The 23,145-nt window shown below is 38.5% G+C and overlaps 1 protein-coding gene across 1 annotated transcript in view; it reads right to left on the bottom strand.

Annotated features, from left to right (window-relative positions):
- PAWR (pro-apoptotic WT1 regulator) overlaps positions 1–23,145 on the bottom strand; it is a 76,461-nt gene that overhangs the window by 26,019 nt on the left and 27,297 nt on the right. Inside the window, exon 2 of the mRNA XM_086471459.1 lies at positions 7,872–8,000. Within this exon, the coding sequence (XP_086327585.1) occupies positions 7,872–8,000 (129 nt within the window). The remainder of the gene's footprint in view (positions 1–7,871; positions 8,001–23,145) is intronic.

Here is a 23,145-nt window from a genome sequence, read left to right as displayed (position 1 = left end):
CCCTGCAGTTTCCAGGTATAACCATGAATCTAAAGCAACAGTAAGAAGTCTCCACACCGCTTTGCCTTCACAGATACAGGCTTGATCCAGTTTTAGTTTTCACACAGGTCCACAGTTGCACATGTGCATAGGCACACAAAACTGAGTATTCACTTGTAAGAGACTTTTAACTTTATTTACTGGGAGTGAAATGCATTCCTGAAAGAAACATTTAAGCTTAAATGACTTATCCACTAATTAAACTTTACTGAACACAGATGTTAAAAATGTTCATAATTTTACATTTCTTTCTAAGAAAAGCAAAGTTCTCTTGTCAAAGGTCATCAAATTTATGCTGACAACCATCAGAGGCACTGAACACAAATGATGCCTTCCACAAATAAACGGAAAGATTTCTCTTTTTGATCAGCTGCTATGAAGACAAATGTTGATAACCACATATCACTACTTCCCTACAAGAGCAGAAGTCAGATGACTCCAAGCACGGATGCCCAACCTGCATCCTCAAGGCTGCACGTTGCTGGCCAAACGACTTCATCTGGCTCGTAGCCAGCTTACAGCCACCCACTTTCCTTTCGGTCCCACATTAGTGACTGATAGCTCTCAGCTTCCCAGTTTCTGAGGGGCAAAGGGGACCACGATTTCACTTGTAAGCACTTTCCGAAAGCAGCAGTATTAGATAGTGCACACGCAATACAGCTGAATCAGATTTGCTGAGCGTGTGCAGATCCTTTGGGAATGTAAACCCCACTGAACATGCATGGATCAGCAGCACCACACACAGACACACGTATACTAAATTTGCTCACATGAGAGGAGAGGAGGAGGATTTTGGCAGATAAATCTATGCTGCTACAACAATGTCCATTACATAGCCCATTCAGCTGAGAAATCCAGACTGCACTGTTCCAAAACTCAGTTTCTGTTAAAACACACACACACACAATTTAACTAAAAACTAGCAATCTCATTTTTGCAAAACAATTCATTCAGTGTCTTTAAAGTTATACCAGTTAAACCAAACAAGATCATCATGCAACACTATTACTCCTAAACCTAGAGAAGTTACCTTGTGGTTTAATCAAAAACTTACTACATGAGGTGAGTTTTTTCCCAATCTCCGATAATACAGATAAAAAGCATTTTAAAGCAAATGAAGACTGCAAAGTTAACCAATTCAGAACGGGTCAGAGCACTGTTGACTTATGCAACTTTCATTAACATTCTTACAACTACATGCATCGTGATACTGCCTTTCCTGACACTACCAACACAATGTATTTGTCCACAAGAACTCTTAGGTGGAACACAAAGAAGAGTACTCAGTGAGCAGTGTTCAGTATTTTGCATTTGCTTGTTTTTCCACAAAGTGGCCACCATGCCTTATTTACTGCTATTAACATACTTAAACTGCTCTGAATACATGCCCACATTGCTAGAAACTACTTGAGTGACAGTCTGATCATACATCATCATGAAAAGACGCAATTCCTGTGTTCCTGTTTTCCTTATACAGATCACAGGAATGATTTGGGTCTCTGAAGCTATACTAACCATGGCAGTTAAACATCTGAAGCACCTGGTTCACATCACGAACTGTATGGGGCAGCAAATTCCCTGCAACTGATGTCACTTAATTTAAAAACACTGCACACACAAGATTGACTTTAGATGCAAATACAGTTTAAAAATTAAGTGATCTTTTAAACAACACTGATTTTGAATACTTTTTACCCATTTTATGGGAACATATTTAGACATGCAGTAAGATATCCTCACAAGTCTTTCTACTGCATTCACTATTATTGCTTAAGTGTTTTGCAAATATTAATGGCTGATTTCATACCATCTCTGAAGTGGATCATGTTCTTAATCTGCAAATAGAAAACCCTAGGTGAATATTATCTGGTAATTAACTGTCAAATACTAAGAGTCCCACAACCTGATTTGGCAGAATTACGTACGACTTCATATACTGAAACACAGCTCCTCCTAATTGACATATTTCTGTATTTTAGTGACATTTTATTTACTCACTTTTTTAAACAATACCAATTTTATAATCACCTTATTATGTAAAATAATCCTTGGCCTAACATCTAAAGAAATAGAAGACAGAAAATGAAACACATGCCTTAATACATTTGGGCATGCCCTATAGCACAACTGCACTTTCTCCACGGACAGAAATTAACACCAAGTAACATCATGACAATACTTACAAAAAATGAGTTACTAGTCTTGAATGCACGCACACAGTTCTCCTTTGCAAGATCTACATCAAACCTGGACGCAAAACATCTTTGAAAAGCTGTGGTCAGGTATGAATGAATATCATTACCACACACTTTGGATAATGAGAGTAATTGCAAAATTATGCTGTATGACATTATACTGCTGCACACAATAAAAAGCCAGGAAATGCAAAATAGACAGGTATAAACTGCAATGCAAGTTGAGAAGGTTACTTGGCAGTGTATTCTTGGCATAAGATTCACGCACAAAACTCTGGGGAAGCTTGTGTCAAGCAGGTTTTCAGCTGTGTTTCCTAACAGAGATGCATGTAATTCTTCAGTTCCCTGCATTCCTCGCAGTTTGTGACACAGCTAAGAAGAGACTAGAGACCTTTATTCCCTAACTTTATTTTATTTACTGTTTTCAGCATAGCTTATAAAATGCCTCTATTAAACATTTATGGCTTTCTAACACTGGCATGTAGCACTGCTTCAGAAAATTTTAATGGGTTGGGTCACATCTAAAGTGAAGACTGGTATTTAAGCAGTCAGAGCTGCACCAGAGCGCTTCTGTGGGAGTATCTTTGGACCATGTTCCTTTTAGAAATTGACTGCAATGTTCTGATGAAATGTTAAGCTTTTTTAGAACAAAAGGTTAAAAGAAGATCAGATACGGTTTTCCTTCAATTTTCATAGGCTCTTGGATGATGTACAACTAAATGCACAAGTCATAACTAAATGGTCACGCTAATAAATCCAGTTTAGATGACCTCATCAGCCATCTAACCTATTCACTACTGAAGTTAACTATGATGGACGCAACCTGCTGTGGCACAACTTTATAATTATACCATTGGGTGAACGCTGATTATGTAGACATTTTATCCTATCCTCACCTGCAATCGGCAAGAAGGATTCTTTCACACCTTTGAAAGAATCCCGTACCTTACATTTACATGTCAAACTGTTCACAGCGGACAAAATGTTTTACAGCGTGTTCATACGGCACACAGCACAACAACTAGCATTCACAGATACCACATTTGAAATAACATGCGAGCAGAAAGGAACAAAAGATAACATGAAGCAAAGGATTTCAAACTCCTTCCAAGGTACTGAGAATGACAGTTCTGTGTGACCATGGCGTAATTTCCAGAAAAACAGCCAGTTGCAATTTGAAGGTTTTAAGGGATGGAGGACTTAGACACATCTCCCACTGCAAGTCTTTATGTTGCCTTGGGATTAATCTTCTCAGCCTTTCCAACTTGCTCTCCAGTCTTCCAAGAACAGCACAAAGTAATACAGACACTACAACATGCTATCATGCTCACATACCACTTCTATAATGACATAGAAGTCATGCTAACCCTATTGCCACAGGTTTACACTAAGAAGGGCACATATTTGCGCATCTGGCCTCCTACAATATTCCCCAAAACAACTGAATTCCAGGATGCAGGTGACCATGGTATCAGCGCAACCTGAATGCTTTGGTGTAAAATTTAAGGCTTTGCATGTGGTGGGTTTCGGTGCGGGGTTTTTGAGCATTAGCACAATAATAGCATTTTTCCACGTTCAAGAACTCAGCAAATCTTCTAAGAGACTTTAAAAAGTCATCAGTAAGCTAATCGTTTTTCCAACCGAATTGTGTACCTACTAACACCTTCTTCAATTAAAAGAAGACATTCACGACCCTGACCATCACATCATTTCTGTCCAACTGCAAGAAAGGCATTTCTATCAAATAATTTGCACTACTTTCAATTTTAGCATCTCTGCTAAGCAAGAGCTATATTTATATAAATTGCCAGGCTCCACTGATTCCTAGTTAAAGTAGTAACTTCAACTATGCTCGTCCTTAGCATTATAAATTTTTAGTTAATTTTTAAGAGCTCTAAGCTTCATTACATGTAACTCATCACTCTCAAGTCTGCATCCCCAAACACACCAATGAGTAGTCCACAGCTGAGAACCACTGAACTGCAGCATTAAAAACGGAGGAAAATCAAGCAATGAAGTCAGAGACAGATACAACGTTTGTGCTTGTGAGTGGATTTAGTGTTGATTCACGTGGTGAGGTGTGGCTTTCCACACCATCTTCTGCTAAAGTTAGGTATCAGTTCTGATTATAATTGTTTCTCAATGTTTATAATGTTGCCAGACCTACCATCTTCCGTATTTCCAATGTAAAACAATTGAGAAACCTATCTCAGCCAAATAATTCTGATTCAGGGAAAATACTCACAAGTCTGGTATATTTTTAGATCTATTCTTAAACAAATTTCGTATCTCTGTGCTTTGGATCAAGATCTTCAAATTCTGCCAGAGTTTTCAAATAATGTGCATTTTGCCTGTGAGTAGAACAGCAGCTGTTGACAACATTAAAATAAAGCCAAAAGATCAGGTTAAGGATTGGAAATGAAACATTATTCAGCAACACATTTGCCCATCAAACATGAAGTCAATATTAACTGCCTTGTTTACCATAGTCACAGTAATTATATATTTACAAATCCCATAAAACGATAATAGAATGGACAAATCAGTGAAAGCGTCGCTACAGAAACATATTTATTCTGCTTAGTAGATAGAACTAGAATAAATATTGGGCAACGGCAACTAGAATCGACTGAATTCTTAGGCCTAAAACATAAACTATTTTTAAGAACCCAATCAGGCTTAACTTGCACAGAGTAGAACCAAAAGGAAACTTAAGTGATCAAAGCTGAAATAACACTGTAAAATCCTGTTCAAACTGGGCAAGTTGTAAGTCTTCTAATAAAAAGTGAGCTGACAGAGTCAGTAATAAACTGATTAAGTCTTAGCAGCTACAACTTTCTAAGGTTCCATCTGTTCTGTACATGTGCCACCCTGGGTCTTTGCCAGATCCGAGGCCTGGGACTCTCTTCTGTATTGTAAGTGACAGGACACCCCTGCTGTGCTCTGTCAACAAAGTAGTAGTGCCTGTTTGAATATGGAGGTGACAAACTTGGAACCGTGTAGGATACAATTAATACAGACAGCCTGGTAAATAGAAACTGAGATTGCTGCTCAAAAAGAATAGATACTATGGACAAAAAAAACCCCAAAACAGCAAGGCAAGGGAATATAGCCAAAGCATTCTGTAATAATACCACCAGGGGAATCTAGAAGTGACAACTTTTGGAATATTTGGTGAAGAAGTGAAAACAGAGCGAACACAATAAGAAAGAGTTCAACAAACAACATGGAAAAAGCATAAAAACATTTCAGTATGAGGAAACATGCCAAAGAATCTGCAAAGACAATAGATCAAGTTATAAGAGGCATACTCAGAGAAAACAATTTCTCTGTAAAATATTTTTGTTGGTGTTCACCATGGAAAAGCATGGTGAGGGTCTTATATCAGAGCACTTCTTCATGGAAGACTCAAAGGGTCTGTTTCAAACAGAAGCGCTGGTAGAACTTAAAAACAAATTAATATAATGAAAAAAAGCTAGTTGCCAGAATTAGAAGGTATTTACTCCTTGAGTTTTGAAGAAACTATTGATGTTACTGAAAAATGCAATAGCTGGACTACTCAATATCATATATAATCTTTCACTAAAACTGCCCTAGTACGACCAGTTAACATAATGACCATCTTTAAGAAGATTCTAATGCAGACCAGAGAATTACAGACCAGTAAGCTTCATAATTATACTGAATAAAGTGGTGCTAGTAAGTCTGAAACAATTACGGAATAAGTGAGTAAAAATGATACAGTGTGGAAGAGTCACCAGGGCATTTGTAAAATAGTTACACTTCACAAATTCAGTACAGATTTTTAAGTGAAAAAATGTCCAGAAGAGAAAGTAGGTTGACAGCCCACTGAATTTCAAAAAGGCATTCCCCAAAGCCTCTTAAAGAAATTAAGCTACATTAGAATAAAAGCTAATTTCCTTTTGTGAATAAATCACTAGTGAAAAGACAGGAAATAATGGTGGACCCTGATGGTCAGCTTTTGCAGTGGATGGAGTACCCAGAAGAGTTCCACAGGAACCTGTTCTGGGACCTGTGCTTTTCAATATATTTGAGGAGAAGATGTCCACAGACACTATTCAGAACAGAAAAGATGAAGGTCAGCTGTGAAAACACGCAGGTTTTCTCTATTGGGAGTGACTAGATGAAACAGGAGATGAAATTTAGTGTACATAAGCACAAAGTGACACAAAAAGGTAAACAAGCTCCTAAATTTACATATGCATCAGCCTCTCGGCATATTATCATCACTCACAGATAACTCCAAAATGTTAAGTTAGAGTACACACACATAACAAAAATAGTAAATTTAGTGCTCAGCAGACAAACAGGCAGATACCAGGAACTGTCAGGAAAGAAAGAGAACAAAACAAAAACCACCGCTAAACCACTCTACAACTGCATGATATAACTGAACTACTCATTCCTGTTTCCTGATCCTATATATATAGAATATAGTCAAACCAAAAAAGTACAGAATGTTACTGAATATCTCGTGTACAAGGAACAACGAAATAAAATAGGATTCTGCAGCCAATAGAAGAGGCAGCTGAGACGGCCCATGCTCTCTCTGTGGCACTCCAGTCACATAAAGAGGAAGCAGTGGTTCCCCATGTTTTCCACTGGGACACCTCGGTGAAATCACGTGGAAACAAGTTCAGCTTAAACAAAAGGAGACTGTTCTTCACATTCCAGGTAATTAAGCTGTAGACATCTTTGCCACAGGCTCCTCTGAATGTTAAACGCATCCATAAGCATATGAAAAGACTTGGCAAAATTATGGAAGGAAAGCTCATCCAGACCCACTAAATTCAGCGATGCCCCCTCTGGTTACAGGTAGTTTGAAAACTACCGCCGTGTGCTTGCTCTGTTCACATATTTTTCTGCCTATGCACGTGCTGTTGCCTTCGTTACAGTCAACAGGCAGAGGTGGATGGCCTCAGTGTGTACTGCTGGGTTTGCACATGCTGTCAGGTGACAGAGAGGAGGAGAAACAAGACTGGCTAAAGGGACTAAGGGCACAAAAGGAAAGAGACAGAACATTTGCCACAGGTAGGATAGTATGCAGGAGGGGCGTATTTGGCATAATAAGCAATGTTTTGGGGGAGAGGGATGCTGCAGGACTGAGTGTAACCTGTGGTGAGGGGATTGGAGCACCAAAAAAAGGGAGAAGAGGTTTCACAGAGGCAAGTGTTGTTTTTCCTAAGAGTGTGCACGTTTGTTTCACGCAGAATTGGTAATTGTAAGTTTGACAATAAATTAAACCAGAAAATTGGGTCCTGATTTGAAAAGTCTACCTCCAATTAATTGATCATTTGAAACCTGTGAGTATTTTTTATTTGAATCTCCAGGTCTCTCTTGCTCTCATTAAACAGTAAGTTCTATGGTGAACATCAACACTGTCACCTTCAAAGCCCCTACAGAAATAGAGGATTCTGTTGTCAGAACCAGGTCTCAGTAGTACGGAGTTTGGGGAATGGAACCTCATACTCTGTTTTTAGCAATGTGACAACTCCTGAACTTCATGTTTGTTCCCATATAGGTATAATCTACTGTTAAGTAGGAGTACAAAGAAGGCGGCAGTATGAGTCTTAAAATTGAGTAAAATATCAAAATTAACAAGTGTTAAGATCTCACCTGTAACAAGTATGAGCCGGGGGTATCTGCACTGGAACTCTCATTTTGTATTGTATTCTGTTGAGTAATAGCATCCTCCTTCTTTCGCTCCTTCTGCCCTGCTTCATCATCTTCATACTCATCAAGGCTCTAAAACCAAAAATATAAAGACTATTTTGTAACTCAGTATGTTGCTTCATGTGCTTCCCATCTTTGACAAAATTCATGCATCAGTGAGTATTTTCAGAATAGTTTAATTAAATGTTTAAATGGTTTTCTTTCATGGATACTGATATCTCCAATACAGAATAAAGTCTGACAACTAACTGCTTTTTCTTAATCACAAAAATAAGAAATAATCAAATCAAGACCAAACTTGACAAAGCTTTAGGCAACATTGTCCGAGTTCAGTGCTAATCCTGCCATGAGCAGGATCTCAGACTATACCTGAGGTCCCTTCCATTTGAATGATTCTACACTCCCGTTTGTCATAAGCAATAATTCTACCTCCACATAAAACATTTTGAGCAAGTACAGAAAAGGGAAAAAAAGTTAATTATACTCTTTACTCAACAGCTGACCTTTTTTGACATAGTGGCATCTGCTGAGATTGAAGTGTCAGACTCAATCACCCACCTTAATTTTGCTCTCCTTGTTTTTGTTTTTGTCTTTGAAAATTTACCATTGAAAATTACTAATTTTTAAATCAGTGAGACAGCCATTAATTACTAACACTTATTATTAACACTTAGAATATAACATTTTGGCTCTTCAACACAAATGTTTCATACTAGAGCTACTGAAATACTTGATTCAAAAGGATTAAGTTTCTAAAGTACTGACTGCTGACAGATGAGAAACAGGAAAAATAAATAAAAGTGAGTAACACTGCCTCTGTTCTAGCTCAAAGCCTCAGTAGAAATGTGAGGACTCAACCAGCTTCGGATTAAGCCAGCTATGTCTAGATCAGTCTATTAGTTTAACGTACATAAATTTACAGAAAGATAAAATCCCCACAATCTCATGTTTAGAAGACCAACTTGAAGCAGACATGAAGTTCCAAAAAAAAATCTGACCACAACATCACAAGCTGTTTGCCAGCACTCTGCATTAAAACAAGAGGTGTGTGAGACCTAGTTACAAAAACACACTAAGCATTCTATCAGAAAAAGCTGATAGATTAATGTGCAATAGCTTGACAAACAGACAACAGGGCTATAAGAGAACAAAGATGAACATCAAATAATTTCAATTGAAGTTTCTAATGCACAAGAACCAAAATCACTATTCGGAGGCTTAGAGGCTGATGATCTCCAACATCACCTCATCCAAAGGATACAAAACTAGTCAAAAGCATGTAATGAGAATGCTGGAATGCAGTATTTTTTAAAAAGAATACCAGTGTTATTCACCAACTGAAAATAGCAGTAGTATATAAAAAACTAACTTTAGCTGCTCCAAAGCATTATGGTGATAGAAGTGCTAGAAAACTGTCAAACTCGAAAAGTATATGTTTCCAAAAATTAACATAAATGAGCCTGACTAAAGACCATTTAAATTCTCTACAGTAGCACTCATGGCAGAACACTGACACCATTTCACCAGTCTACTTCTAACCAACATTTTAATGCAACTGATCTAGACCTATCTACTCCTATCACTAAGAAAAGGCATACTTAAAAGATTATTATAGCTGAATCACTATACATTCAAAAACACTTTCAATAAGTGGTCTTTTCAAATAAAATAATTATAAATTAATATTTAAATTTGGTTCTCCAGGTCCATTTGTAACAGAGTGTTTTAAAAGCACTGTCAAGGCACATTCTAGGAGATGTTCTTTAAATCAATACCCTCTACCTTTTATAAACTGTAAAGCTTAAAAATTTTCATGACATAAACTTAAGCCTGTATCATACTTTATCCCATTATCCTAATAATCCATTCTGAAGTGACAACATAAGAAATAATGAGCCACTACTGCAACAAGAAATGGAGTTATCTTCAGCTCTTACAGAATTAGTCTTGTTCAGAAAGAATAGAGGCTCACATAAATTAAGACTAATGTCATGCAGATGAAAAATGATGCTGTTGTTAGAAAAACAAAACTTTTGGATTGTTCTTCCAGCCTCCAAGTTGTTCATGCAAGAAAACAAGAGGTCCTAGATAAACTCAAAGGAAAGAGACAGTTGGAAGAGCAGCCTCTAATAAGAGTAGGAGAAAACTGACTGGAGATGCAAGACCAGTAATCTTCACATGCCTCAAAAAAAACCTTTCCATTTTCAAGAAACAACATTCTTTAAAGGGAAGCATGAAGATCACATTACAATACTGCAGGTAAAAACCCCCTCTTTGTAGTGACTACGTAGACAAGTGCTCCTTTCTTCACAAATTCTCTCCTCCTTCAGATACATGCTGCTCATAAGCTTTCCAGAGACCATCAGCATTCCACAGAAATATTTTTCTCTGAATATAGTCACATCTGAGAGGAAGAAGGTTCTTCTCTCCTTTGACATAAAGATCACCTGCCACTAACTATTGTCTTGGACAGGAACAAAATGTCATCATCTGATATGAAATTTACAGCTACATGATTTTAAACAAAGGATTTTCTGTTAGGATTTGCCAGTGATGTCCATTCCCATCCTTTCCCTTCTTCTCAGGAAGGTCCAAGATCACAAAAGACTGCTAATCAATACCATCACAACCTCCCTAAATTATTCATACTTCCAAAGTTAAAAGCTTTCTTCCCAAGCACAGAACAGTTAGCTAAACAGTTTATGTAAATCTAATTTGGAGCATATAACCTCTGCTTTAAAGGCTACTGGGGCTTGCTCCTGCTCCAGTTCCCTTCACTGGAGCAGACCCCGAGCCAGCCGGGACCAACACAAGTTTTGAGTGGCAAGAACCACAGAAGCAGCAGGTTTTTATTACTCGTAATAGACGAGGTAGAAGGGTCATGGGCAGGTTGATCCTAAGCATTTGTAGCTGAAGTGGCACATTTGGCTAGGCTTGCCAACGCCCTCCTGCCCTGAGGCAGATTACTAGTCACTGTCAAGGACCTTCTGTGGTTTCCCAAACACAAAGGTTACATTCCCCTTCCAAATATAGACACGCACATACCTGCACGCTAATTTAAACAATGTCCATGAAATGCCTGCTGAGCACAAGTCAACATGGTAACAACTATGGAATTCTAACATTTTACGGCTTTTTACTGAAGTCATTAAGTTTTATTTCAATAACCATTAGCCTTAATAAGAAAATCCATTTGTTTTCACTCGCAATGAAATAAGCTTTTGCTGTTTATATAGCAAAATAATACTTTACATTCAATATCCTGCTTATGCACTTCTCCATCAGCTTCAGTTAAATTACTAATTTTAATGCTATTTATATTCCAAATTAACTTCTAGAGTAATAAAAATCAATAAAATCCAAGTTTCAGTTGATAGAGTCATTATTATTGAAAAATGGAAAATGGCCAAAGTGGTGTTAGACACTTTAAAAACCATTTTTGTTCAAACCGCCCTGCAGCTGAAACTGCCTCAGCCCACGGGACATTTCAATGGGATGGATTACTGCGTCGCTCGCTTTGCAGGCTTCTCTCAAATACTACACGTTGCTTTAGAAACTAGTTTCAGGTCATTGAGAAAGACATAAATGCAGTAATTACTTTCTCTGTCAGCACAGCAGAGAAATGGACTTGTAACCACTGAGGTGTAATTCTCACCCATTATATAATTCCCTCTGTCCATTCCGTTCCCCCTGCTTTTTTATTTTGCTGCTAGGCACATACCATTTCAGATTCTTACTTTCCATTAAAATCATCTGAGTTTTGTACAGCAGATATTCAATGTGACATTCCCACATCTGATCTTAATATAAGGAATCCACAGAAATTCTTTAGGTTTTCTAGCATTTCAGTAAGTGTTTGAAGCTGTAGTATAAACATTTTTCTGTAAACCTCCAGTATGGAAAATACAAGCAGAATAAGATGCTTTCAAAAGAATCAGGCTGATGAAAGAAACAGCCACAGAGACATCCCTGCATTCCAGCACACTACCAGCCTGCAGTTTAAGGAGACATTGTACAAGGGACATTTCTAATGATTCACTGGTTTGCTTCCTATAAACATTTGTGCACTGCTAAGAACAAACAAAAAATGGGGAGGGACTGTCTTTTCCATGAAAACAAGCTGTATTCCTGCATGCAACGGATCAGTTTCTGAGCGCACACAAGCTGCTCTCGCCACAAGAAATGGTGCCGAGTCAAAATGTCGCTAACCCCATCCCCTTTCCTGCACCAACTTGCTTTTGCCTTGCAGTTCTGCTGGCCGAGCACATATCTAAGAGCTTCCCAGTTCGCTTCATGAAAGGTCAGTCAGGTTAGTTTCGGCAGTATTAATTAGCCCAGTCGATTTTGCCTGCACCAGATAAAAGCCCATTCAAACTATTTATTTCACAGAACTCCAGGAATGGTTGCGCTACATCAGCTTTTTGAAAATGATGAGCACTTGAGATAACAACGTATTTAACTAGTACAGCAAGATGTCCAAGCAGATACATACTCTCAGTAAAAACCTGTGCTCAACTTCACATTGAGCAATAGAATCTCTACAACACAAGCATTATCAGTAATCTTGACCTTGTTTTAGCTTCTTAACCATGCTAACAATCTAGGAGAGGAAAACTAGGCTTCTTCCCATTTCTTTGAAACAGCTTTGAACAACTAAAAAAAAAAATTTTTTTTCTTGAAAAAAATCGATTTTACCACAAGGACATTTTCTATGTTTAGTAAAAGTTCAAAGTGTACTACCACAACTTCCTATCAAGATGCTGAAGAAGTGCAAAGGTTTCTATTAAACATTTCCTAAAAGCTTCCACAGTAGAAGAATTGGTTTTAACTCTGAAAAAACTATAACTAGAATTAGCTACAACAAAATAAATTTTGTGAGTTTACATTATTTTTCCCTTAGCTGATCATTCAGAAAAGGCTGGAAAATGTAACTGCAAATAAAAGACAACTATGTTACACACCATGTCTTTACAATCACTCTTCTTACTGCAGCACTGAGAACCAAATGCTTCGTTCCTCCCTTTACCATGCACAGCTCTGCTATCTGTTAAATACCATCTTCCTACCTCTTTGCACAGTATCAAACTTTTCTGTCATCACCTCCCAAAATACACAGCAAAACCAAACAAAAATCCCAAACCTCAATGATTTGAGATTCTATTACCTTTCCCCTTCAGAAACACTATTTTTAATCATACTTTTTAAACACACGTCTACTACAACATCCAGAGAGTACCCAAGATATTTATATTTAATCTTTTATTAGAACAACAGCATAATTGGAAGAACTGCATCTTTTTCACTATGCAAACGTTTCATCAGGTTTAGGTTGCCTACGTGCTTTTCTTCACAAGTTGAAAAACATAGAGGTGAAAAGAGCTCATGTTATTCACAGGAACTATCTAAAACCTACACACAGTTCTATGGATATGAATTACCCAGTAAAAGATTTTATTTTTTTAAGAATACTTGACCTTAATTCTCACATTAAAAAGAGTCCAAAAAAGGATACTGAACTCCCAACACCTTATCTGTATGATCTTTGTGCACTTCTAAACGTCTACATAACCAAATGGAGCAGTCCAACATCAACAATTAGCATGATCACAAGCACAGATTTTTAACCCACAAAAAGAGAAAAGCCAGGAATCTTTGGTATCTCAGATCAAAGAGACCCGAATGCAGCAATGGGTCAGTGACCAGCAGGTGGGCAAGAGCACAGCTGACTGCAGCCATAGGACCGCTCATCCTTGACCACAAAGCTGCCAACAAAGCAATCCAAAAAGGCCAGCATCACTTAAAGAGTTCAGCGAGATGCGTATCTTGCTCTACAAAACTCACAGCACTCGTGATTGTAAGTCACATTTACATTATGCTTCAACTCTATCCTTTTCTCACCCATAATGAGAATTTACAAGTGCCTACTTTGTATAACTCAATTGTATTTCAGAGCAAATTCAATTTGCAGTCTTAAAATCCACTTAGAAATGTTTTGGGGAAAAAAAATTCCAACATACTTGTCTGCATTAGAGCAAAATAACAAAAGTATTTTGAATTCTTTTAAAGCTTTAAGTAAAACATCAACTACATCAACCCTAGAATGTCAATTATCCCTCATTATAATAACAAAAAACAGCTATGTTTGCAGTCTGTTATTCAGCAAAACACACTGTTTGGCCACCACTGTCTTCAAACATACCACAAGAATGAGTTCAAAAGTCAGATGTTTAACTTAAACTAATCGCCAAAAAATCCTTTATCCTAAGGCTTGTCAAGAATGATTGGTGGAAATGCTCAATTTAACTACTTAGTACGTGATATTAATATTAAAGTCACAGAGTAAAATGCCAGGGATACAAGAGAAACTGCAAAAGACAAGCTATCCAGCATTATTAAAACCCTTCTAGAAAAGAGAAAAACATAATAAAAAATATGGATTGGCAATCTATCAGAAATAAGCACCAACCTATTTAATACCACACTCCAAGTTAGCATCTTGGAGCCTTTCCTGACTGATCAACCACCTAAGAATGGAAGTACCAAACAGCAGATTTGACTGAAGATCCTTATGCAAAATCAAACTGTTGAAGGCTGTTCTATGGGGAAATTATTATATGAATATAGTAACGACTCATCCAAAAGAAGTACCAATGCCTTGCTCTTAAAAAGAAAAGAAAAAAAAAAGCAGCAAATAAAGGGGCTAAGAGAAAAGCAGCCAAATCCTCTTCTTGCTATTGGCATGATCCCCAGGCTGTTCCAGCCCACCTGACCTCCAGAACTACAGGGCACAGACTTCAGATACAGCACAGCTCTATGTGCTAGAAGAGTAAAATTAAACATCCCCCTCCTCTTTGAAATCTTGCACACTGCTCTTCTTATCTCTATGCTCTATAATCAAGTTTTGCCACTGACAACACATCTTTTCCCTCCTCTGCTGATGGTTTACAGCTGGTATAGCATTCTATACACAGAAATCACTATTAGCATTGAACATACAAATCTAAAAGTTACAGAAATGTTCCACCCCTCCCACACAAAAAAAAAAATCTTGCTCCAAAGTGGAGTCAGTCACCAAACTCATCTCCTCAGCCTCCTAATTAACATTCTTAACATGCATCCTACCTAATACGAAGCTCACAAACCAGTGGCTGAGCAGAAGAAACCTGGCAAAACAAAGTATGCCTGTTTCAGCCAGGAGGAGAGACAATTGTTGAGGATATTTGCACTGTTCACAGAAGAAATATTTCTCAGTTTGCATCATGTTATACATGTTAGGAAACAACAAGCACAGATTGCAAGAACAGAGAACTTGTCCTGGATGTACAGAAAACAAGCTACAGCTTACAGACTTGATGCCTGCCTACACTATTTTTCTATGAAACCTGTTCCTGTATGAGACAGAATTCTGGGAGATATTAGTATTAAACAGCACGTAAACAATCTGAAATAGGAGCAGTTTACCCACGGGGAACAATGGCTGAACAAAAGCCATTGAACATGAACAGTTAGATAATGGAGTTAAAATGCCTGTAACCACCATCATTTTGACTTCCATTGCCATGTACTTCTTCCAAACTAAGCAAATAGAAACAAGGCTCCAAAAGAGAGAAAGATGTATTGTCATGTAGATAAAGGCCATACAGATTGAGCACTCTTCTCTTTAAAGCCAGAAGAGCAGCAAGAGAAACAAATCTTGGAGAAGATTAGCATGCTATTTTCAAAACAGAAATACTCCTTTTAACATGACCGTGTAATATAGAATGCATCTAATTCCTGTTTCCTTCCCTAGAACATCTATGGTATTTCTAAAAAGAAATAAAGATGAGATCAGTATTTGAGGAATGTACTGAAAGGAGATCAAACAGGTTAATCAGTGTACTGTATTTCTAACTATCATACCCTCTGAAGCATGCAGTTTGTAGCAATTTATATTGTCTGAATAAAAAGTTGCTTTTAAAATGTTTCTGATTTTTGGTTGTTGGTGGTTTGTTTTGGGGTTTGAGTTGGGTTTTTTTTCAAATGCAGCACAGTATCTTCATAGGTTTCTGCTCTCACTCTTAAGGGCTAATTGTCATTTTTCTTTTTCTAACCAACTGAACCTCCTTCAGCGTTTACACACAGTGGGTGTGGGATTGGTCAAACTAAAAAAGGCCAAAGAGGCTGCTGACAACCAAGTGAGCACAGAAAAGCCACGACAACAGACTCAAAACCAATTCCAAGGGAAGAAGAAAACTTTGGCGCAATGCTTTTTTGAGAGTTGTACTGCATTTCTTTCTCATCTCGAGGTGGGATCTTCTGAATCTGTAGAAAAGCTGACAAAAGTATCAACCAGGTTTTCTGCTCTCCCAGCTGCTTCTTTTGAGTCCTAATATGAACAGCTGTTCTACCCGGGCAGATATGGACTCTACACTTAGCCATAGGGCAGAAAGGAAGTACTGAAAAAGCACCTTAAACAGGATACACACATATTTGGATAAACAGTGTTGAAGTTGACTTTCAAGGCAATAAATAAGCACTTTCGAAGCCCTCAGCACTGATGTCAGGAATAGACAGTACTGATCAAGCCATGCAGGCAGACAAAGCACATCTGTAGTACTGAAGCCTGCTACAATGGCAGTATCCAGATAAGATCAAAAAAGTCCAAAGTTGCTGCTGCAGTCACTATTGTAACTACTTCTTGGAAGAACACCTTATACCCACAAATTAACTCTAGCAACAATGCTGTGAAGCTGTCTCCCAACCTAAACTTCTGAGATAACTTTGTAGCTCCACATTTGGAAAGACGACCTCTTCCTCAGAGCCTCTGCCAATGGTTTCGTTTCGGTGTTCGGCTTTTTTGGTTTTGCCTTTTTTTTTTTTTTTTTAAATAAATGCCTGTATCAATGTCCAAGGCTCCTGATGGAAATACAGTCCAAGTTCTCACAGTGCAATCCCATGTACTAACAGCATCAAAGTCTTCTGTCACCAGCATTTGTACCCCTGCTTCTTGTGGAGACTGTGCTCAGAAATCACAGCTCTTTTGTCCTCCTATTTTTTTTGAAGCCACCAGTGATAGGGATGTGGGTGGGGGGTGTGTGTGTGTGTAAGGGGGTGTGTTCCAGACAGTAATATTTAATAATAGATTAGTATCTTTAAGATTAGTATTTAAGATAGAAAGTTGCACAAGTGCGGTTTTCATTTTAATTCACGTTTGCCAAAAGGGAAAGATGCAGATTAGCTGCCACAGTAATTCAAGGGCTAGACAAAGCGGGCCGTTACCCTTCCACCTGAGCAGTCAGCGCTGTATACAGCCCTGAACCAGCTCAGCAGGTGTTTGACTCTTCCCATTCAAAGGCTCTGTGGGGAACTGAGGGAACTATAGTATTGACTTGGGAGCGAGGAGGAGAAAGCGTGGGAGACAGAAAGAGCTGTGGGAAAGGATCACAGAAAGAACATGTAGCTGATGCCCTGGTGAGAGGGAGCTACTCCAGTATACTGAGATTACAGCAGCAAAAACAAGGAAGCAAGCAAAGGACACATCTGTTTCAATCACTCTGAGAAGCAGAACTACGCATTATACTTTTTTTGTGGTCTTCCTGTCACTGTCAGAGTGAGCTGCCTCTCCCCTGAAGCACTCACCCAAAATCTTCACATTTTGATTACCAGGTCTAAGGCAGAGCTGGACATACTCTGCTCCCAGAAGATACGGAAAACTAGGACTTCAGGATGGGAGCATGCAGATAGACGAGACTTTGCCACTCAGGAGTATTTCATGTGCACGCTTTAAGCCCACAAAACAGCTCCAGCAGGTTCAAGTACCTTAGTACAAAAGTAGCATTTGAATATGGTGACCTCAGAACAAAGAAAAACATGCAGAGACACAAAAACAAATCAATCTAGATGTGAGGAAATGTAGTATAGGATCGTAATGGGAGGAATGAGTCACGTCATACAGTTGGTTCAAAACAACTCCACTCACTGGAACCTTACACTCCTGGAACTCATTGCGTAGGAGCACGACAGTATTTCTACAGCAGGTCAAACCAAAGGAAAGCAAGAATAAATGAAAGCAGGGAAAATGCTGGATAAATAAAAGCTTTTATTTACAAGCACAGAAAAGTTTGTACAAAAAAGGCAATTTACCATTAGTGGTTTTTTAAATCGTTGTGTGACTGATACAGCTTTCGGGGTTTTTTAGCTTTACAGTTACTTGCATACAATATAGCGTAAGTCTTAGCCAGGTCTTCAGCAACCAAGAAGATCTTTGCATGTCAACTGATCTACCTTTTCAGGCCAGACAGCTCAAGCAAATCATTAAGATTTCAGCTTATAAGGCATTCATTATTTTGATTCATACCATCAACTCTAACATGTGTTTCTCAACTGTAAAATAGGAACGAAATCCTCTTTTTCTGAAGTACTCCGAAATCTACCCATTAAAGATGCTCAGAAAACTTTGTTACATGCCGACGTGGACCTGCTCTGTGCTCCAGACCCAAGGCCTTGCTGAAGCACAGAAGAAAAGGGCTATGGCACCCCTCCCCCCCATTTTCTACCGAGTGTAAAGAAGGCGTGAGGTTAAGGTTAAGACTGATAACAAATTAACATGCATCATCTTCTCCATGGTAACTGTTCACCTGTGTTGTTTTCTGTAGACCAAACTGTGGTAAACACAAGGTAATTCAAGCTTTACCATCCCCCAGTGAAAGAAAGGTAAACAATTTTACATATCCTGTAGGTACCGCAGGGTAGGCGCATTCACAGCGTTACCATGGAGCAGCCCCGACCCATTCATGTGTCTTTCACTGACCAAAGAGGACAAGGAGAGGAATTAGCATGAGCTGACAACACTGGAGATGGGAATCAGAGCTCAATTCATCTCATGCAACAACTTACCACAGCCAAATGATACTTCTAATCAAGAAAAAAAAATAATCTGTTTTTAAGAATTTTAATGACAAAAACACCCCCAAAGATAAAATGATGCTCCGGGAGGGCATTTCAGGACGCACACACACACAAAAAAAAAAAAACCACCAAAACCCACCACCACAACAAACCCCCAGCCATTGCTACACTCGCACTCCAATCCAAGCCAGGGGAACACAAGTGAGGAAGTATCCACGGAGGGGTCATGACTGAGGATTCTGCTGTTCACGTTATTAAAACGTGCTTTTAATTTCCCAGACTACAAGCTAAAGCCTGTAGTAATGTCACTTGGAAAACAGAAAGCTGAGTGAGCATCTGAGGGTGAAAAGGAATGTTTTCACAGGCGCAGTTAGTAAATACCACTGGCTCCTGCAGACATTCTTCCTTAAATGGAAATCAACATCTAAATGGAAATCTTTAAGTTAGAAAAAAAAACCTCTTGACACAACAGAAGTGACAGGCTAGCTATTAACCTTTTAGCACCTGCACCAAAAGATACAGAAATTAGCAGAAGGCTTTATTTATATATATAACATTTTGTTCAATAAGTATTTAAAACCCTTCTCCTCCCCTGCCACATGATTCTTGTCTGTAGATTTGGAAAAGTAAGGAATCCAAAGTCTTTCAAACATTATTAAAACAACGTGGAAATAAAAAGTCTCTCTGCATATCTATGACTAACTGTATGACGGCACTAGACAATTTAAAGAAAGGAAACTACTCCAGATATAATCAGAACTGAACCTTCACCCTAAAGTTGAGCCAAACTTTATTTGGACACTGAAAATAACTCTGCATTGCTTTGATTTTATTTTTACTTCCTATTTTTTATTTTCACATGTCCCCCTGAAATTGCTTCTTCTAGCCAAGAAAACAAGCCTTCTCCCTCCCCCAAGATTCCTAACAAATTGAACAACATGACAGACAAGGGCTGAGGCTCCACAACAGCTTAAATTACCCTGTGTTCATTTAGCCATACTCCAACTCTCCCTCTTTCCCATTCCTGCCCATGGGCATCTACCAGCCCTCTGCATCACCTCCCCTGACACTGGCAAAGCCAGGTCATAGTAATTTACTAGTGGAAAGCTACCTCTTAAAAAAAATTAATACTCTTTTTTACACCTTGGTCTAGCTAACTGCGGGATGAAATTAGTGCCAGCATCAGCACAGGCAACTCGGGTAAAAGCAAGGAACCAAAGCAGCCTGGACACGGAAAAGGTTAAACTCCCACAAAATTAAAACCTCAGCAATTCAAACCAGAGAAATACTGAAGTACTCATCCACATCCATACTAATGTGGAACATTAAACATTTAGTTTAAGCTGGACATTAGGAAAAATTTCTTTACCGAAAGAGCAGTCAAACACTGGAACAGGCTGCCCAGGGAAGTGGTGGAGTCATCAGCCCTGGAGGTGTTCAAAAAATGTGTTGATGTGGTACTTGCAGACATGGATTAGTGGGCATGGTGGTTGTGGTGTTAGGTCAGCGGTTGGACTTGATGATCTTAGAGGTCTACTCCAACTTATTCTATGAACTTAATTAAATATTTTGGGATATAAATAGTGTCTCTGATAACAGTAAACACCATCCACTTTTTTTAGGGGGTAACAAACTATTGATTCAGATTTCAGAGTCCTAACACATGGCCAAAGTGACTTCTTTAATGTGCAGTTATTACTCTAAGCAGCAACAAGAGGACTACTATAGAGCTGCAGAGCTCATCCACTGGAAGTTTCACCACCATGCCACATAATGGCACAGCCCCATGTTATGATTCCCGAGGTAAAAAAGCCCATCAGGAGTCAAAGACACTGGATTAACGGGTTCCTTCTTACAGCTTGGCTCCAGACGCAGCTGGGCCACTGGTAATGGAAAGAAAACTGCAACATAAATATAAGTGAGCAGGATGGAGAGCTGGACAAGACAAGCTGGTCTTCTTAACTTGGCTTTTCCACCACAAATAGCATGAACTCAAAAATACCTGCAGACTACTTAAACAGCCCAGCCTCATCTTCTGCTCATCCTGAAGCCTGCACTGCTCATTCTTCTGTCCAGGCACAATGTTCACCTGTACAGGAACTGATGCTGCTGGAAATTACTTCATCAAAACCCAAAAATGGTATTTTCAGACCTGTCACTTCCCCCATTATAAAAACAGGTGTGCACATACAATGAAAGGGGCAGCATGAGGACAGGAACCACCACACCTGGCCTGACTCCTATTGAACTATGCTCTCTTGGCACAGATACGCAAAAATGTCATTAAAATACACATACCTTGTGTACACAGTGTCCCTCACATTAGTGATTTCTACTGCTAACATATGCAAGTAATATTAGGAAGAAACTTCCATTGAAATCAAGACCACAAAGATCATAACACAGCTATGACACTATGCCCTATGTACTAGTGTTTTGGTATTCTCTTATTGCTGCTTATAAGTAATGTTTTCCACAATTTTTTAAATGGAACACCTTCTCCTTAAAACAATTAAGAGCTCCGTTCACACTTCCATGATTTTGTTTTATTGTACTTCTGACATGGATTTGTAATAAGATAAAAAGAAGGCATTGTCAGTTAAGCTGTAGTAGTTTATGCCTGAAATACAAGTCTGGCCTAGGATCTTTTCTGGCTGTGACTCTGAACATGCGAAACACCAAGGTTAACATTTGGCTATCTTTATTCATATATAATGGAGTATCTTATTAACTGGACTTCAGATAATAAAAGCTTCTGACTCTGACTCTCTTCTGTAGCTGCTTTTCAATTTATGGCTTGTGTTTGAAGACTGCTTTTAAAATGCGTAGAGAAGGAAGGAAGACTTAAGTGCATCTATGCACTGTTATATCAAACAGCCACAAAGGCTTCCACAGTCATTCACCACTGATGCAAAATGCTGTAAGAAAGGATTTCTCCCAAAAGTCCAGTTAACATTATAAACAACTTAATGGGTCAGTGACAGCAAAAAAAAAAAAAAAAAATCACCTTGCAAATAGGGTGCTGACTGATTCACTTAGCCATCTCATTGAACCTAATGAAGATTTTGTTGCAAAAAAAAAAAAAAGAAGATTTTTGTTACACAAAAAAAAAAAAACAAACCCAGCAAACAAAAAGCCACACACACACAAAATAAAGGCCATACAGCAGTCTGCCTAGAAAAGCAATTTTCATCACTGGAGATCTTAAAGAACACATCAATGTCAAATAAATGTCAGGGATAACACAGGTACAAGGATCCTGTTGGGACAAAATGACAAACTAGATGATTCAGGTCCCCTGCAGCCTTATTTTCTAGGATTTTATAACAGTAAACTCTTTGCAGGAAAAGTTTTAGTGGCCACACATAAAACAAACAAGGATAACAAACTGCACCAAGAACCTATTTCTCCTCACCAGCCTTCATGCATACACCACACATAATCGAACTGCAGATGCACAGCAAACTGGGAGAAGCAATCATAAGCCGCCAGGCAATCCTGTTATCGCACCATCCAGCACGTGTGGGACTGCTGGCTCTTCACCAGAGGACATGGACACACACATCAAGAACTCCCAAAGCAGAATATTGCTCTAATCTGGGAACATAACAGTATAAAAAAAGAAAAAGTTTGTTCTACACCTGCTTTGCTCTCAAACATGCTCCCACTCATCCCCGCCAAGAAAGCTAAGAGCTGGAGCGTTTCCCTGAATGAGGACAACTGCTCTTATCTCACTTCAATGTACAGACTTTTTTTTTTTTTTCCAAGCACAGAATATCAGTTCTTAAATTAAGTTTTTCCCCTCTTGACCTAATGCTATGGTGCAGACAAACGGATAATCTTGTATTACTAGTAGTCCATCGTATCTAGTCAAGAAGCTGTCATCCATATCCATTTTCCCTGCTTGTTTACTCAAAATTACTACCTTTCTTACAACCTCCGCCTTCCTATTAACACAAATTATTCACAAGAAGACTACAATAGACTTTTGTGATGAAGGTCTCAAAGATCCAATTAAAATCCTAGGGAAAAAAAAAAGTGCTAAATTACACTACCTGTTCTTTAGTCAAGAGAGTAAAATAAAATAAATCTCCCACTAATTTACCTGCAACTGACATCTACCCAGCTAGCACCTGCAGATCTAGATTTATGCTCCTAGATTTGCTTTTTTAAATTATAATCATAATTTTATACTCAAATTCTCTGAAAACTTCTTCAGTATTCCAAGGCTTCTTAGAAATCAGTATTACTGGATCAGAGACTACTTTGGTCAGTTGGTTTGCGTGCAAGTTATCTGTACATGCTCATTTCCAAACGTTTATCCTTCCTG

The sequence above is a fragment of the Leptosomus discolor genome, chromosome 1 (assembly GCF_034619465.1).
Source record: "Leptosomus discolor isolate bLepDis1 chromosome 1, bLepDis1.hap2, whole genome shotgun sequence".
Classification (NCBI taxonomy): Eukaryota; Metazoa; Chordata; class Aves; order Leptosomiformes; family Leptosomidae; genus Leptosomus; species Leptosomus discolor.
The sequence above is the reverse complement of the archived record's forward strand: the minus strand, read 5'-3'. Positions and strand labels throughout refer to the sequence as shown.